At 48.4% G+C, this 17913-nt stretch overlaps 1 protein-coding gene across 5 annotated transcripts; it reads right to left on the bottom strand.

Moving 5' to 3' along the window:
- Positions 1 to 70: 70 nt before the first annotated feature.
- Positions 71 to 16803, bottom strand: NPR2 (natriuretic peptide receptor 2). Of its 5 annotated transcripts, none has more exons than XM_016130280.2 (22): positions 15313 to 16803; positions 14259 to 14464; positions 9116 to 9229; positions 8677 to 8812; positions 8333 to 8427; positions 7962 to 8094; positions 7652 to 7736; positions 7044 to 7164; positions 6807 to 6881; positions 6519 to 6596; positions 6177 to 6281; positions 5984 to 6055; positions 4158 to 4317; positions 3833 to 3988; positions 3586 to 3754; positions 3269 to 3415; positions 2707 to 2830; positions 2461 to 2529; positions 1052 to 1226; positions 882 to 980; positions 527 to 618; positions 71 to 412 (listed from the first exon to the last, which is right to left on the bottom strand). In XM_016130280.2, exons 1-22 carry the CDS (start codon positions 15977 to 15979, stop codon positions 347 to 349), a joined length of 3144 nt encoding a protein of 1047 aa, XP_015985766.1. In that variant the 5' UTR covers positions 15980 to 16803; the 3' UTR covers positions 71 to 346. The 5 variants fall into 5 exon arrangements, with proteins under 5 accessions (XP_015985766.1, XP_015985765.1, XP_015985767.1 ...); XM_016130279.2 differs by having other exon boundaries at positions 7044 to 7173; XM_036239379.1 differs by having other exon boundaries at positions 74 to 412; positions 7044 to 7173; positions 15532 to 16775.
- Positions 16804 to 17913: the final 1110 nt, after the last annotated feature.

Genomic DNA, 17913 nt, shown 5'->3' on the forward strand with positions numbered 1-17913 from the left:
TCCCTGAGTTTCCATGTCCATACCCCATAACCTTTCCTCAGAGTTGCCCTTAACCCACACTATGACATCATAATGTTTTTGTTGTTTTATATTTGGCCAAAATATTCTGGTTTAGATACAGATATTTACAGAAGGTTGGGAAGAAGGGGACCAGGCTAGAGACGGGCAGGTGTATGTACAAGGCTGAGCTGCAAAGGGCAACAACTTCCATGTAAGGTAGGGTTTTTGTGCACGTTGGTTTCCATCTCATATGACAGTGTCCATTTTTGATGTGTGGAGAGATGGTGGCCACTGCCTACCCAGGTACCAGCAGCAGGAGATTGTCTGACTTGGAAAGAATTGGGGTTTACAGAAGTCCAGCAGATCCTTTCTGCTCTCCTAGGAGCCAGTAAGTTCGCATCTTTCCTTTTCCCTGGGAGCAGGGGAGTGGAGATAATTCAGATTCTTCTATGTCCCTCTCTTCCCCCATGATCCCCAAAATCACATCCTCCCTTTCCATGACCCCTTCCCCATGGCCTGCCATCACCTTCATCTCCACATCCCCCCGAAGCTCTAGCTGGAAGCATCCTAGCTCATCCAGGGCATCCTTGGTGGTAGAGGAGACATGGATCTTCAGGGCTGGGATAAGATGAGGGGATGGTGGAAAGAAGAATCAAAGAAAAGGCAACAGAACTGGTGATGTCTGAGAGAGTTTTACCCAACCACCACCCCTCAAAAGGCTCTCAGTCTTCCCAGTGCTCATGCACTAGAACCTAAATATGTCCAAGGATGGGGCAGTCAGGAACTGTGGTCTCAGACTGAGAGATTTGGAGGAACTCTGAAAAGAATAAAAGGGCAACACAGATTGAAACTGAAGCCAAGATTGAAGGCTAATGTCTCACCTTGACCATTAGACTCCATTCGGGAAGCAGTGTTTACCGTGTCTCCAAAAAGACAATAGCGGGGCATCTTCAGGCCAACGACCCCAGCACAGACAGGCCCTATGAAAAGAAATGGGTTGCAAGAACCTGGGAAAAGTGGATACTAAGGCTGGAGTGAGAGTTAGCCTTACCTGTGTGTACCCCTATACGTAGCCTCAGCTGGTCATGGGGTCGGTGGCGAATGCGGAAAGAGGAAACTGCATCCAGTAATGCTAGGGCCATACGAGCAATTTCCGGGGCGTGGCGTTGACCATTTCGGCCTGGGAGACCAGATACCACCATGTAGGCATCTCCTATAGTTTCTACCTAATTGAGGGGAAATTAAAAGGTCACTTCTATCCGTAACAATTGGAATGGGGAAGAACAGGAGACAGGCTAGATAGCACTATGAGTCATCCCAAAAGCCTGAGAGGCCAGAACATTGACCAGAAAAATGGGTGCCACAGTCCTGAGAATCTGGAGGAAAGGGGAAGTCAAGGGAAGTCTTTAAATCCTCCTGCCCGACCTAAGCACCTGGTGAATATTTAGTAAACGTCTGCTGAATGAATGGATACCCTGTCTGCAAGAAGACAGAGACAAATAGGTTCTTCTCTCACGAAATGAGAAACAAGAAAACAGGGCCGACCTAAAGAGCACAGAGGCTAGTGAGGATGTCAAGCAGGCCCAGTGAAATGGGCCTCACCCTAAACTGTCAAAGGTAAGAAAGCAGGCACTTGGCTTTGTTAACTCTACTGAAGCTGTGTAAGAGAATGTCCTTGTTTTTAGGAATTAAACACTAAACTCTTTAGGGATAAAGAGGCACTATGTTTGAAACTTACTCTGAAATGGTTTGGAAAATAATTTATATAGATTTTTTTTTTCAATATATCAAATGAAGGAAAATACAGACAACTAGCGAATCTGGGTAAAGGTTTTAAGGGAGGTCTTTGTTACAGTAATAACAGAAATGGTAGAATAAGACCAAAGGGAAGGGACAGGAGTGAATATTTATTATCTGCACAATGTTAGGCACTTTCCACAATAAATTTATTATTTCTATACTACAGATAAAACACCTAAGGCTCAGGTAGCCCGAGGCCACACAGTTAGCCACAAAGCCAATAGTCAAATCCAAATAATTTTTACTCTAAATCCCAATAAAGCCTACCCCATGCCAATTCAATGACTTCAAGAAAAAGCTTTTACAACAGAGCTTGTCCCTCACCCCAATAAACCATTCTGTATGATTCTTCCATGTCTGGAGGGGATAGAGAGAAGAAAAATAGATGGATAGGTTATATTTATACCCCTAGGCAAAATGTAGCATATAAGGGTTAAATCTTGTGATGGTTCCGATTAGGGAAGCCTAAGGAGTCACATGAAATTAGATTGGAATATATGGTCAGAGTGTCAGAGCCTCATTTGTCTACAAAGGGCACTCTAATACTAGGATGCTGGAGACCCAGGAGGGAAAATTGACCATGAAGCAGATAAGGTATGTGGGGTTCAGGGAGACTGGATTTTAAAGGGGTCTTAGTAGGAGGGTAGCCCCAGCTCTCACCTTGTAGACGTCAAAGTTGTCAATTATGGCATCAAAGCAGGTATACAGGTCATTAAGAAGTGTCACCACCTAATGGATGGGAAAGTTGAGGCCCTGAGACTTGTGTCCAACTTTCTAAGAATTCTTAACCCAAGAGCAAGACATGGAAACTCCAGAACAATCTTTCTTCTTATCAAGGATCCCCATGCCCCAGTGAAGCTCCCCCAGATCCCTACCCTGCCCCCTAATCTCACCCAGGGCTCTCACCTGCATGGGAGTGCTCTCTGCTGACAAAGCTGTGAAGCCAACGATGTCACTGAAGTAGATGGTAACACTGTCAAAGGCCTCGGCCTGTACAGTCTCTCCCCGTTTTAACTGCTCTGCTACTGAACTAGAAAGCAAGAGTGCAGTTTGAGCCAAACTGAGAAAGGATAGGAAGGGAGAGAGGAAAGGAATGTATGCTAGAGCAGGCTTAACATGAAAGCTAAGCCTGTGGAGGAGACGTAAGGTAGCTTGGAAGACATTATAGTCTAGTACAAGGTAAGGTGCACGAGTGCTCCCTGGAGGTGGGAGCTAAATGTCTCAAAGTAGAATTGTTCTACATACACGTCCTGGAGCAAAGGCATGGTAGAGGAGTAACCTAAGAAGAAGGCAGCACAGCTCATTTGGAGACAGGATGAAAACGGCCAAGCCAAAAAGGCTCACTGTGGCCAGACATAACAAAGCAGGATTCTAAGAGTTAGGAGGTGAGTTCTCAGAACACTGATGAGTCAGGATCCAACAGAGCAGAATATCAAAGGCAAATTCAGGAAGGGGAAAAAAGTCTCACTGGGGTAGAATTTGGTAGAGCAGAGCCTCAGCCTTGCGTTTCTCCTCCAGATAGGCCTGTGTGCGTTCCTCCACCAGCTTCTCCAGGTTATTGGCATACTGCTCCATACGCAACAGGAGGTTGTCCAGTATGCTGGTGCCACCCTCCCTAGGGGACAGGGGGAGAGGCCAGAATATGGTACCTGTGCCCAGATTCTCAGTACTCCCAGGACTTCCTACCCAACCCACCCTCTCTTGGCCCCAACCAGTCCCATCTCATCCACTAAACCTGATGAGGCTCTATCCCCAGGAAGCCCCTGCCCCACAGTGCCCTCTCACTTGTTAAAGCGGCGAATGAAGCCCTTAATCTGTCCAAAGTCTGGCCGTTCCGCTGCATCCTGGGCCCAACATCGTTCCATTAGCAAAACTAACTCTTCATTCAGTTGGGTCCGGTCAATGCTGGGCCGGAAATATGGCCGCTGACCATTTCTGACCTTCTGGACAATCTCTGAGAGTGACAAAAGGTTTGGATGAAGGACAGGGCCCCTCAGGTAGAGAAGGCTGTGAGTAGTAGATTGATTCTTACCTTTGGGGCTGAGGTCCAGGCCCTCCAAGTAGAAAGGACCACTGCGAAGTGCTATCTCCTGTAAGATGATCCCAAAGCTATAGATATCCGCTTTCTGCATGCCTGTGGTTGGCAAGGGGTTCCCACTGAGCAGTTCTGGGGCAGTCCACAGCTTCTCTGAAAAAAGGGAATAGGCTAGACAAGTCCTCAAAAAGAGTATTCCCAAGCCCACCTGGGTTAATGCTCACCAATTACTGTCACTCCATCTCCCTCTCCCACCCTCCCTAAGTGGAAATGATCAGGGCCGGGGAGTAATATAAGAGTGGGCTGTGAAGGAAGGCCTCACTGGCATAGAGGGCGTGACTGTCATCAGGTTCAGCAGTTGATCGGAAGCTGGCCAGGCCATAGTCTGTGATTTTGAGCACAAAACGACTATCCACCACACAGTTGGAGGACTTGAGACTCCCATGGGATGCAATAATGCTGTTATGGAGAAAGGCCATGCCCTGCGAGATACAGATCAAGTCATGGGATTGGACTGTTTCTGGTTTAGAATACCTCCTCTCCATGAGGCGGGCATTAGCTAGTTGTCTAAAATATGAAGCTAATTGTGGAAGGCACATCTTCTGAACAGTTTATACCCAAGAATAGGAGAGCCACCCCTTCCTGGTACCATAAGCAGTTTATTGGCACCCAGGCACCAGGGACAGGAGAAATGCTTCAGAGGAGGGACAAGGGGAGCTCTCAGTTATTACCCTGGAAAAGGTAGTCATTCTTCTGAGTAGTGAAAGTAACTTAACTATGAAGGTGAACTCTAAGAATATGACACAAATGCATGGCCACTACTTAGGAAAACATAGCTTGAGACCAAAGTATTAAGTGTACCTAAATTCATCAAGGAAGACTAACCAGTTGTAAATTTTAACATATAACCAGGTGTAGGTAAGCAGGGCAGGATGGAGGAGGAATGCAATCTGTCAGAGGGTATGCTGAGCCAGAGAGAAAGTACAGAAAATAGTAAATTAGAAAACTGAACTTCTGGCCCCAGGGGCCAGAGAGGAGGGAAACTTTGCCTATGAGGGGTGAGTGGTGCTTCCCAGGACCCACCCAAGTTAGTTTAGATGGAGCAGAAAAGGATACAGTGTTCTGTGTGCTAACCAAAACACATCTGTGTGTTTAGCTCTGGACCTAAACAATTTATAACTCTAGTCTCTGTGAACTCTTCCCAAAACCTTTGGGAATCTCCAAGTCTGTGAATACAGAAATGATTAGGCTTCTAGCTTTGTTCTAAATCACTTTTCCATCAAATCACTGTTCTAAGAGTCATGTTTTCTTGTATTTATCATCACACTTCTGGTTGGGCACCACATCAACTTTACTCAATATTTTATCTGTCATTTGATGGAAAACTTTAGCAACAACAACAACAAAAACCATTTTTAAAATAACCTACTGATAATTAAGCAGACTAACCAAAGCTAGCTTCAGATAGAACATGGGTGATCCACTAGGCTAGCTCACTGACTATGGGACTTGCTTCTAAATATCTGTCTGCTCCATGCAAGATTCAAATGTATACTTCCACAGATCCATGGACCTCTGTCTGGGTCACCTGAAAATAGCTGAAACCTAGTATATCAGAAGATATCAAAGGTTTAGTATAATTTTCCTTGGTTTCTCTTTGTTATTTATTACCAGTGTTATTTTTTAAATTTGTTTTCTGAACAAAAGAGCATATATGCTAAATATTGGTCAGAGAGTAAATGATGAGAAAAAAACAAGAGATAAATATGTTTGGAGACAGTCATCTTTTCCCTGTATGAAAACCAAAAATATTTTAATATAAGCTTTTGGAGGGTGGAGAGGGAGGAAGGGAGGGAGGGGGAGAGAGAGAGAGAGCGAGAGAGAGTATGTAAAGAGATGTGAGATATCTAGGGCAGGAAGACAGAAATTCTCTACAAGTAAAGGACTCTTTGTGGCAGATAAAACTCATTTCCCCCAATTAAAAACCCTAGACTTTTTGTTTACTCTTTATTACTCAACCATAGGAATAAGGGAAAATAGAGAGAATTGGACTTTTAGAGGACTAGAAAGGGAAATTATAAGCAAAGAGAGAAAAATGAAGGCATTTTAAAGTGGATGAACTCCTAAGGGGAAGCAGAGAAAACTCACCTTAACAAGGTCATTAATGAGTGAATAACGAAACATCCAGTCCAAGTTGATGCTGTCATTTTCCAGAATATCCTGGCAAGTGACATGGAATAGATTATGCGATTATCCTAGATCCACTAGCTTGTACCTGCATAGAGTTGATGTAACTTTGGGCCTATCTCCCCCACCCCTATAATCTCCACCTCTCCATCACCTGTAAACTCCCACGAGGACAATATTCAGTGACGATGCAAATGTTGGGAGGGTCTATGCAAGCACCAATGAAGCGGGTGAGATGGTTGAACTGAACATCTCTCATCTAGCAAAGAAAGCAAGGGGAGGGGGTGGGGAGAAGAGAATTGAAAAGGCTAAAAATCAGCTACAGAAATCTACCATTACATGAGACCTTTCTCTTAATTGTACCTACAATTTAAAGCCACTTATAAATTAACCCCGTGCTCTCCTAGCCAATTTTACTATTCCACAGTCTTCCCCTTTACTCTTCCCTTTCCTTATTTTTCCCTCACCCTGAACGCAAATGCCAGCCACTACTTACATGTTTGAGTTCAAACAGAACCTGCCGGGTCAGCTCAATGCGCTTCTTATTGACATGTTTGATTGCAACAACATTTCCCTGATGGTGGGAGTGAAAGGGGAAAAGGAAAATTAATATCAGAGGGATTTTCTGGGTGCTAGGGATCCTGGAGAACCATGGGAGCATCCAGGAGCTCAGCTGGACATAGAGAGGAGGGTTATGAGGGGCAGAGTTTCACGGGAAGAGGTGACAGATGGGGATGAGACAGGATGAAATGGTGGGGACCAGAACAAGCGGATGACTGTTCACCTTGAAATGACCGGTGTTGGCAAAGATCTGGTATTTCCCATGGGCTGTCATGAGCGAGCCGTAACTGGATCCCCGCTGGGGCCAAGGGCAACATGGAGGCGGAAGGATGAAAGGAACATTAGATGATGGTGGTGGTGCAGGGGCTATCATTACAGGCCAATGTGCTGGGAAAGGTCCAGGGTAGGAAAGGACAGGAACTCAGAGGGAAGCAGAGGGACAGCTGAGACAAGGGCTCACCAGTGACAGTGTGAGACGACTGCCTGCACCTTTATGATATCGCTCTGAATTGCCAAATTGCAGCTCTTCCCAGCGAATGCGCCACAACATGCTAGCCAGCTCCTTCTCCAGCATCAGTTTTCTGTAAGGACTGCACACCTCAGTTGACTGGCAAGCCCAATCCTACCACCCCATAAGCCAACAGCGGGGTTGCAGGCCCTTCCCGGCAGCTGCCTTCCCTGCAGCTCCTGAGCTGCAACTGTTATACACAAGAGACAGGACTGAGAGAAAAGGCTGCATTACAGGCCCTGTGCTCATTTAACAACACAAGCTGAAGGTCAAAGTTATTTCTTAAAGTGGTAGCATCCATGGAAAATTGACCTTTGCTCTTGTTAAGACCCCACTCAAAATCACTAATTAGTATACCCAGTACCGAACCAAAAGTGGGAAAACAACATCAAGGCTAAACGACAACTAATGAGAAAGGCCAGAGAGGAGGATATTAAGTTAAAGAGACAACCACCAAATTAAGAGCCCTGCTACCCCCACCCTGTGTTCTAGGGACCACCTGGCTTCAGCCAGAAGGCCGTGCGGCAATGCGGAGGGTTAGCGGGAAGCCCAAAACTCACCGGAAAATGAGAAAGCTGGAAACACCAAACATGATGAAGGTGATTCCTGTGCCCAGTGCCACAATTGCCAGAGTTGAAAGTGGAGCTGAAGGGGAGAGGGGGACCCTGAGAAAGACTGTGTTGAGTTGTAAGAATGGGGAAGGGGACGATGCTCAGGGCGCAGGGAATAGGTCGATTTCTTGAAGAGAAGAAGGAAGGGAGTATAAAAGTAGAGGTAAAAAGAGAGCTAAGATGGGGAACGAGTGAGGGGCAGTAGAAGAATGCAAAGAAAAGGGAGGAAGGATTGCTCCCAGTCCCTGCACACACCCACTTTTATCACAGGATGGGTCGTCCAAGTCAAAGGCACAGGGGGGGTTATCCAAGGGGGGCGCCCCCTTCACCCAGGGGATTGGCCGTCCTGTCCACCAAATCTGCTTCTCGGCTCCTGAGTAGTGGGCTGCAGGCTGTGAGGAAGGAGAGAACTGGGCCCATGGGCCTGCTCCCACCAGCCTCCTCCCTCAGACCCCGTTATTCGGCTACTTTTCTCCCCAACCTCCCTCTCACTCACCCACCCACCCAGGATACCACTCCAGCAGAGAAAATAAGTCCCTGCCTCTAGTACCTTTGATTCTGCCCCTGTTGAACCCCTGAAAGCTGAACCTGTAAGGCCCACACTCTCCTCCCTGCCTCCTCTCCCATCACCTGAAAGTCCCCAGAATCCAGGTCTCCCATGGCCCACAGGACAAAATCAGTCTCCCGATCATTGTTCTTGTCCATAACAACCAATCCAGTTACACCTAAGATGACAATGAAAAAAAAAGTAGCCCTTCCTTTGAGATCCACCCTACACCCCTATCCTGTCCCCCAGTCCTTCCAATTACTTCAAAGTCCATCCCTGCACCCGCTCTTAGTATGTTTCCACTTCTTCCATGTTTTCTGACCCCTACTAACTCTCCCCCTGCCCCCGGTATCTGTACTTTCTTCTGCCCACTCCACTCTTGAGCCTGATAGCAGCCCTCTGGCCTTCATCTGACCCTCTTTATTACCATGGTATCTTCGTCCCTGCATCTTTTCCACAATTCGAAGTCCATCTTCCCGGGTGCCTCCTTCCTGTATTGTCTCGTTCAAGACTTCGGCATAAAGCAGGATCCCATCGTAGAAACAGCCAGCGATGAGGTTCATCTGGGGGCAGTAACTTCAGCAGTGCTCTCCAAAGGTCCTGCCAGGCCTCCTTCCCCGGCCCCCTTGCCCATCACTGGGGTCTCCTTCTACCTGTTCTCTCTTCTGGTTTGCTTTCTTCCCTCCTCTCATTCCTAAGGTGCCATCCCTACCTCATTGGACACTAGGGCAGAAGGAAAAATCCTGGATGGAAGTGGACACCCCCAAAGTAGGGCTGGCTCCACAGCCAAGGCTCAATCCTGAGTTAGGGAGATGAGCCTTTCCTCAAAGCCCAGCCTGATTCTCATGAAAGAGAGATCTACTTACCAAGGAGGGGGTCAGCTCCACACCAAAATCTTCCCGGGCTCTTATCAGCAAACGATTCTGGAATTCCTGATACTCAGGATTTGGGGGTTCACGATATGTGATGACCAAAACTGTCTGCACCAAGAGCACATGAGGAAGAGTGAACGGGATTCAAGATGGGCATTAAAGGAAGAGAGGAAGCAGGACAAGGAAACCTGGTGAAATACACAGGATATAAAATATACATGAGTGAGTCTGAAGGCTGAGATACTAAACTCTATGTATGTGCCTATGTGAGGGGCAATGGGGTACGTGTGGTGTAAGTTTAATACATCTGGGGAGAGGGAGTGGCACGCCTCAATGAAAGGTAGAAAGGATAGTTCTGGGATGGTAGAGCATGGGAAATGGATAAAGTCAACTCCATCCCCCAAACCCTGCCCCTCATCTTCCTGAAGTCCCTACCTCCACCTAGGCCTCCACCAAGGCTGCCACTGCACTCACAGCTCGTCTGTCCCATCCTTTCTGGGTACCTATTCACTATTAAGGGCACCATTCGCTGATCAACAGCTTCTCTCTGAAGTGTTAATTACTGTTAATGTTATCAGTAAAATGTTTACATTTCCATTTGGGACTTGAACACAGTGACTCCACCCAGTGAATCAAAGAGATTTCACGTCCTATGACAACTGGGGGAACTACTTTGAGACAGTGATTCCATCTGTGAAAAGCTGTGAGCCCATTCATAACCTGTGTGGAATACCTACCATAAGCAGCACTGTCTGTATACTAGCATGGTCGGTCCTACACATCACTAAGTAATAGACATGTGTCACAAAGAAAACACAGTCACACACCCACACACATTTCATAGATAAGCCAATGACACATTTGGTCTCAGCTATGCACACATCTCACTGGCCATAAGTCTCACTGAGTTGTCTGCCTGGCTCCCACTGGCCTGACACACTTCCCCTTAACTGATGGGCATACTAGCCTCCACCTCCACCCCTGGCCAGCACAATTATTAAGACCAGCCTCTACCTTGGATAGGAAACTGGCACCACAACTTCAGAGAAAGACTTCAGATCAATGTGTTTTGTGAAATGAGACTTTGTGAAGTGATGCATTAAAATCTCATCATTTTTACTAGTTTTGTTCATTCCTGTCACAGAAAGCCTATGTAGAGACACTGGGTAATATCACATATGCTCTAATATGTATCAATTCATTCCAGGTAGGAAATAATGAAGTCAGTTTCCAATATATATTGATTGTATTAGACTTTTCATTGTTTGCTTTATGATATAATTATTCTTACGGGAGCGTTTGGATGCTTGATCACACACTTCTAGTACTCTACTGCTCTCAGGCAAAATTAAAAAGGAGAGCAGGACTGAGGAGGGGGGTGGAAGAGTTCATTCAGTTAACACCTGTTCCAAGAATAAAAGAAAAACAGAAGGGTAGGATATTGTTGACAAACAATGTAAAAGTCAGTAAAAGAGCTGGAAAAGATCAGGTTTAACACAATTTATGTTTTAATACAAAGGCCGATGGTAGGTTTTTAACGCTTTTTAAACACGTAGTAATTCTCTGGGTTTGTCTGTTAGACTAGCAGTTCTCAAAACTGCTTGGTCTCATGATCCCTTTACACTACTAAAAGTTTTTGAGGACCCCAGAGAGCTTTTGTTTACTTGGATTATATCTATAATATTTACCACATTATGAATTAAAACTGACAATTTTTTAAAGCATAAGCACACCCTCCATAGCTGCCAGAGTGATGACATCATCACATGTCACGTAGCCTCTGGAAAACTCCACTGCACAATTGTGGAAGAATGAGAGTGACAGAGGCAAATAACACCTTAGTATAATTTTAAAAATAGTTTTGACTTTGTGGTCCCCGAAAAGGATTTCAAGGGCCCCCAGGATTCCAAGACCACACTTTTTAAAATGCTATGCTAGACTCTGTTTTGCTGTGGTTACTAGCTACTAAAAAGAAAAAGAACCTCCAGAGAGTTTCTGTGCTTGCTCGGGGGCTTGAGGCAAGACAGAGAAGGTAAATAATTGTGTCCCATTTCACAGTGGACCCCAGGTGAAAAGAAAAAAAAAAGCAAAGGCTGCCCAAAATGGGCTCGGCAGTAGGTGCCAGAGCCCGCCTCTGCCTGTGGGCCCACCCACACACTGAGATCTGCTCTGCGGCAAGAGGAGGCACTGTCAACTGTGGAGTAAAATGACAAAGAATTGTCTCCAGAAAAGGTTCAGTCTTACACGCAGCCCTTAATTAAGCGTTTATTTCCATCTGGCTGTCAGTGTCCCCCTTCTGTAACCCATCTCATGCTGATTACCTAGGTTGTGACCTCTACCTGGGTTTCTGACCCTGTAGTCCTCAAATGCTCAGCCTGGGCCTCTGGATCCTTAGAGCCGGGTCATTTGCTTATTTAGTTCCCCTATATGTGTTTATTCCCCGTATCTTGGTTGACCATCTTGGTTTATAGTACCTGCCAGCTCTACTCCTGTCTAAATGAATTCCTAGGCCTCTTCTCCCTCTCTCCAGTATACACCCCTTAATTCAATTCAACAAATTTGTACTTGGCACATGGAATACAGAGATGAGCATGACTCCTGCTCTCGAGCAGCTAGCTACCCAAAATGAGCTGAGACCTTTTCCTTGAGCACGACACCCTCCTGGAAAAGCTTCCAACATATGTATTAAGGACCTCACCTCTACTGCCACCTTTTCCAGACTGGCCTGGTCTGGGACCCCAGTGGGCCAGGTATCTCTGGGGTAGGGTACTCACTCTGCTCTTTCATCCTTGGCTGGAACTGACCACCCAACTTCCCTCACCTTTGCCCTGCTTCAGCATTGGGCAAGGATGAGCACAGCCTTGCCAGAGAACCAACCCCTCATCACCCCCTCACCCCACCCTGCCCCAAAGTCTTGGTCTTCTCAGCATATTCTTGACTGCCTGCTTCCCTTTCTGTCATATTGTAGCAAATTCTCCCTTTCTTTTCCTGTCCGAGTTAATGCCTACAGTAAGTGGGAGAACTGAGAGTTAATTTATGTAACTGACTGTTAGCTGACTAGAACCCTCCGCCCCCTACCCTAAGTGGTGGGGCTCCGTTGGCTGGTAGGAATTCTCACACTAGAAAGAGAGGTGTTCCTTCCACAAAAAGAATACATATGGAGTCCTCCCATCCGGAAGAGTCATTGAGAACTTCCCAAACCATACTAGCTCAAGTGCAATCCCCTCGGTATTTTCTTACCACTCTACCCTTTTTTTTTTTTAAGTCACACATCACAATTTGTTCCGTTTGTATTTGTTTGCTTATTTGTTTCATGTCTATCCTACTAAATGTAAGCTCCAAAAAGGCAGGGCCTACAGCTTTTACGTTCGCCACTATATGTCACTGGTACCTAGCACAGTGACTAGTACATAATAGGTGCTCAAATAAACACTAATAGACTGAGTCTGTCTTCAAATGAATCAAACGCTAACTGAATAACGTGTAAGTTCTATAGCAGATGGAATTAAGCACAAGGGGAAACTCAGTCCAATTTGGGAATTCAGTTTCCTAGGAGGGAAAGTAACTGGTCTGAGTCTTGAAGAATACATAAGCATTATCCAGACGGACAAAGGTGAGATAGTTGTTTTAGGTAAAAGCTAGAGCGTAACAAAACCTGTTTGCCAATGTCCATGTTCAAGTGTAACAGTCACAGACATACTTCAGCATACAACAGATAATGCCATTCATAGTCAGACACATACTGGTCAATCACAATCACATATATAATCACAGCCACATGAAACCTTACTCACCCAAGTCCAGCCCTTGTACACAACTACTTAGGGTCAAAGAATCTTAGGGATGAAAGGATCTGAAGGTGATTTCATACACCACCTCAAGTCCTTTTTGGGAAAAGGAGGCATATGGATAAATAAGAAACACTCATGTATATAAGTTAGTGAAAAATTCGTGGGAGGATCAGGGAACAATTCATGGGTATGATTTTGAGAAGCAGTGATTCAGAGTGAGGGAAAGAAGAGAATTCCAGACAAAGGATCAAACAGCACAAAGGCGAGGTGGGGTGCAGGGAGGCCTGGGGTCAGGGGCTGGAGCATTCATGCATGAAGGGCACATGAAAAAGTGGGTTGAGAACAGACTGTAGAAGGTCTTAAATGCCATGTTAAGGAGTCAGGACTTTTATTCTGTAGAAAATAACTCACTGACAGTTTTGAGCAAAGCAGTGACATGAACAGAGTCATCTATGTTCCCTACACATTGTTTCTCAAATACATTTCCTTCCACTCCTGCTATCACCACTTGAATTCAAGCCCATTTCATCTCACTCCATTGTAGGTGGTCTCATTGCCTCTAGGCACCACCTCTTCCCATCCAACCTGAATTGTCATTATATTTCTCTTCACAAAAAAATCTCAAGGATCCCACATTTAAGTCTAAGTGCCTCACTCTTAGATTCAGAGCTCTCCACGATCTAATTATACCTTGCAACATTATTTCCTATGATCTGCTTCAGGTGAACCCTTCTTTCTTGTTAGGTCACTAACTTCTTGGTCCCTCAAACATGCCCATTCCTATCTTCTTCTCTTTGTTCAAACTGCGTGAACCTCTCTCTCACACTCTGACTAGGAATATGATATCTTTCAAGTCACAATAGAGTCTTAATTCCTTTATAGAAGCCTTCCCTAATCCCAGCCACAATGACTCTCCCTCCTCTGAAACACTAAAGTTCATAGCGTCTGTTCCAGGACACATAATCATATCCTTTCTCACACTTGTATCAAATTGTACCACATTATGCCTCGCTTTTCCAGAAAGGGTGGAAGCTCTCCCATGGGCTGGGACCAGATATTTTCCTGAACTTTTCTCCCCGACACTATAGTCTACTACTGGCGCTTAGGAAAGTGAGTGATCCAGGATCTTGGGAGGTAGCCTTGCTCGGCAGACACACTGAGAAAATCACAAATGTGGGGAAGTAAGGAAAAATGATATGAGACTCAAAAAGCCTCTGTTCATTTCACTCCTGAAGTTCACAATTCCTGTCTTGTTCTCAGGGTTTCTGCGGGGTCTTGTGAGAGACAGAGAATCTCCAAAGATGCTCCTCTTCCCACGCCCCCTTCCATATGGGCTCAGATGATACCTGAAAGGCCTCTCTGAGGGCCTGAGCCTGTTCCCAGGTGCGATTGTCCTGCCAGGGCCGGCCTGTAGAGCGCGTGGGGCCTGCACGGAGACTCTCCCCAAAGACATCCAGGTAAAAGAAGACATAATCCCCATTGGTCAGGTTCTCCCTCTGGGCCTGCAGCAGGATCTCATGCAGCATCTCCAGAGGGCCACAGATATATACAACTGGGAACAGGTATACAACAGAGGGGCACCCTGAGAACATACCCAGGTCCCCACACAGCCCCCTCTCTGAAACCATCTGCATTTCCCTCTTTAGCAAGAAAGAGAGTGACTTAACCTATCCACTACCCAACAGATGTTCCCCATCCCTCCCTCCTTGGAGTCTATGTCATAAGTACCCTGGGGCCATATGGACCATCTGGCAGAGGTCAGAGCCTGGCCAGACCCCAGAGGAAGGGAGCTATCAGCCTGAAGCCCCTCCTTTTCTCAGAGCCCTGCCTGCTGCTCCCCACCTAGCCCTCCTCACTCCCCCACTCTGCCCTGCCTTTCCCTATGCTCAAAAGCACCGGCTGCTCAGAATTTCTCTCAGTGTAAGCTTTACCTGTCTCTCCCAACCCCACCTGCTGAACCCCAAACCCCACATATACAGTCATCACTATTTTAGTGATTTATTATATATAGACCCACACTTTAAGAGGTCCTGGTGCCCCATCTGAGAAGTCCCCTTTCACAGATAGTCATACATTTTAGAGTGGCCATTGACCGCATTCACCACTCTAGGGCACTCATATGGCTCCCCAAATTCAATCTCCCACTCCCACATCCTCCCTTGACACATGCTTCACCCCTCATGCTATCGCATTCCTTGTTTACACCTGCCTCTGCTGTCCGCAAGCTCCCCTAACATAATGCCTTGGCCCTCTCACAGGTGATCTGTCCACATGTGCTGTTTGATCCCAACCACCACTTACACTCTTCAATGCCTGTCCCCATCTAGTTTCCCAGCATTGAAGTCCAGGGATACAGCGACCCTCCTCCCCTGACCCTAAAACAGCCCAGGCCACACTCACTGCGCCCGTTGGACCGGATGAAGTGGGTGGCCTGCTCAGGGCCCCCTGGCTCACGGGCATACACCTGGTGCTGCACACTGAGGTTGCTGCCCTGCAGGGCCTCAAAGACGCCCTCGATGGTGAAGTAGTGAGGCCGGTCATCTGTGCGAGCATCCAGATACAGCAAGGCAGCACGGGCAGTCCAATTGAAGTGCCCGTGTAATGTCACTACAAACTCACCCAGCTTGGGAGCAGAGGGACCAGTGCGCACCAGGGTTCGATAATGCTCATTCTTAGCCGCAAAACCAGAGGCCACAGCACCCGCAGTCAGCAGGGGAAGGTGCCAATGAGAGGCAAAGCGGGCCACAGAGGCAGCGGGGTACACACAACCAGGGCCCAACAGAAGGTCAGGGTCATGGTACAGCTTGAGGTCCACAGCGCGCAGCGGTGCCAGGTACTCAGAGCAGGCGCCATCTAGTTCAGAGCTGACAAACCGCAGGTCCACGGGCAGTGCCCGGCCCAGTGCCTCCACAGCTAGTGCCACAGCAGGACCTACCCGTGGCCAGGCCCAGGCATAGCTCAGGTTGTGTTCTGGCAGCACTACCGCCAGCGTCAGGTTCCGCGCCAAAGGAGGACGCACCCCACCTGCCAGGGCTGCCACCACCAGCAGGAGTGATGGCAGTGCCATGGGGAGAAAGCAGCAGCCCCACCACCCCCAGAACCTGGGGCCACTGTGGCCTACTGGGGAGGCACAAGCACCACCCAGCCTGGAACCTGGGGAAATCAGTCAGGAAGATTTAGTGAAGATAAGCTAGGTAGGTTGAGATACCAAAGTGGTGGGGCGGGACAGGAGGAAGAGATGGGAGGAAGACCAGGGGATGGGTAAGGAGTGGGGCGGCCCGCCTAGGGTAAGGACAGAGGACTAAGAGCAGGGTGGCAGGAGGAGGGAGGGACCAAGGGGGCCTGCGACTGGGATGGGAACAGTGAGAGGTGAAGTAGGCTGATGAACCTAAGGCTGAGAAGGCAAAGGGGATCCGAGGCTGGGATGGGGTGGGGGTTGGGGGGAGGCTGGTACAAAGAAAAGGCCTGGGGGACTTCGGAGCTGAAGGGGCTCGGAGGGCAGCGAGCGGCGAAAAGGGGGGCCAAGGGGTAAGGTGGGAGGGGGCCCGCACCGCGTTAGGACTGGGACCATGGGCTGGCGGGGAGCGAAGCGAGGCCTGGGCCGGAGGGGAGGGAAAGGCAGGGGTAAATCTCCCTGTGAAGGCTTCTCCTGAAGCTCCTGCTTGGACTAACGGGCCCAGGGCGCTGGTCCCATCCGGAGCTGCGGCGGCCCCGCCCGTGTCCTAGCTCCTCTCCGCTGCGCTCCTCCAGGGCCCCGGCGGCCGGCGCTGCCCGGCGCTTCCTCCCGCCCCCCTCCTGGGCCCCCGGGCGCGCCGCTCGTCCAGGTCAGGTCGCCGCGGCCGGGCCCTTGTCCGCTAGCTGCGCCGGCGGCGGCGGCGGAGTGTGACTCCCCGGGCAGGCTGCCCGCCCCCGCCCCGCCCCCTCCCGCGGCCCCTCCTCTTCCCCCTCCCGGCCCCACCCTCCGGCGCCTGCTGTCTACTGCCACCCCCCACCCGGGTGCCCAGGGACCTTCCAGGTCTCAAACCCACCCGGTGACGACACGGGGGCCCCGCACAAGGCCTCTCCGGCCGGCTAGGTTTCCGGGCGTCCCCTCACCATAAGGGCCTATCCGTTTCTCCCCCAAGCCCCTGAGCCACTCCTCCGCTCTCTCCCCATCTCACACTTTCCTATCAACCCAGGGCCTCTCTTCCCACCCTTAGGGTTCCCTCACTTAATTCCACTGAGTACCTAAAATACTCCAGTCTCCAGGAAGCATTCAGGAATCCCCAAATATTTGGAATCTTCACTAGTCCTCCACCTAGTAAACTATACCACCTTTCTCATTGCCAGAAACCTCTCACTCCTTCACCAGCAAGAGATGCTTGCTCGCTGGAAGATTGGCCCCTCCAGGACCAAAGGGCGCAGATGATCGATTTTTCCTGAGTCCTTACAAAGCCCATGAATCTCTTTTTCCCTTAGGACTCAACGCTTCAACCTCCCTCTTCCTGCCCCCATGCCCCCTCCGTGTCCTCCCATGTCCTCAGAGGCCCCCCATAGCCCACTAGGTTCCGCCACGCCATCTGCTCCAGGGCAGGAGCCCAGAACAGCCTCTTTTCTCTTCTGCTTCCCCACACAGCACAGGCTAGCACCCGATAAAAGCTCATGAACTGACTAAGCAGAACATTCTCCCAGTAGTGGAAATCCATTGTACCTCTCTTGGATTCCGCCCCACTCCCAAGCTTCCAACCTAGAAGGCTCATCCCAGATACCCCATATCTGGATTGCTGATCTGATCCCCCTGAACAGCTTGTGAGAGATGATACCATTGTTGCTGGGATGGAGTGCTATGGGACCTTGGGGAGTTTTTCTCAGTTGTCATAAAGGAGATGCACAAAAACCCATTCTCCTCCCCCTGCTAAGAACTACAGTTTGCCCCTGCAAACCAATCCTCCAGAAATCACAGTGCCAAAAAGGTGAGAGAGTGCCGGAGTAGGAGGGAAGAGGGCACGAGTACAAGGAGAG

The sequence above is a fragment of the Rousettus aegyptiacus genome, unplaced genomic scaffold (assembly GCF_014176215.1).
Source record: "Rousettus aegyptiacus isolate mRouAeg1 unplaced genomic scaffold, mRouAeg1.p scaffold_m13_p_3, whole genome shotgun sequence".
Taxonomy (NCBI): domain Eukaryota; kingdom Metazoa; phylum Chordata; class Mammalia; order Chiroptera; family Pteropodidae; genus Rousettus; species Rousettus aegyptiacus.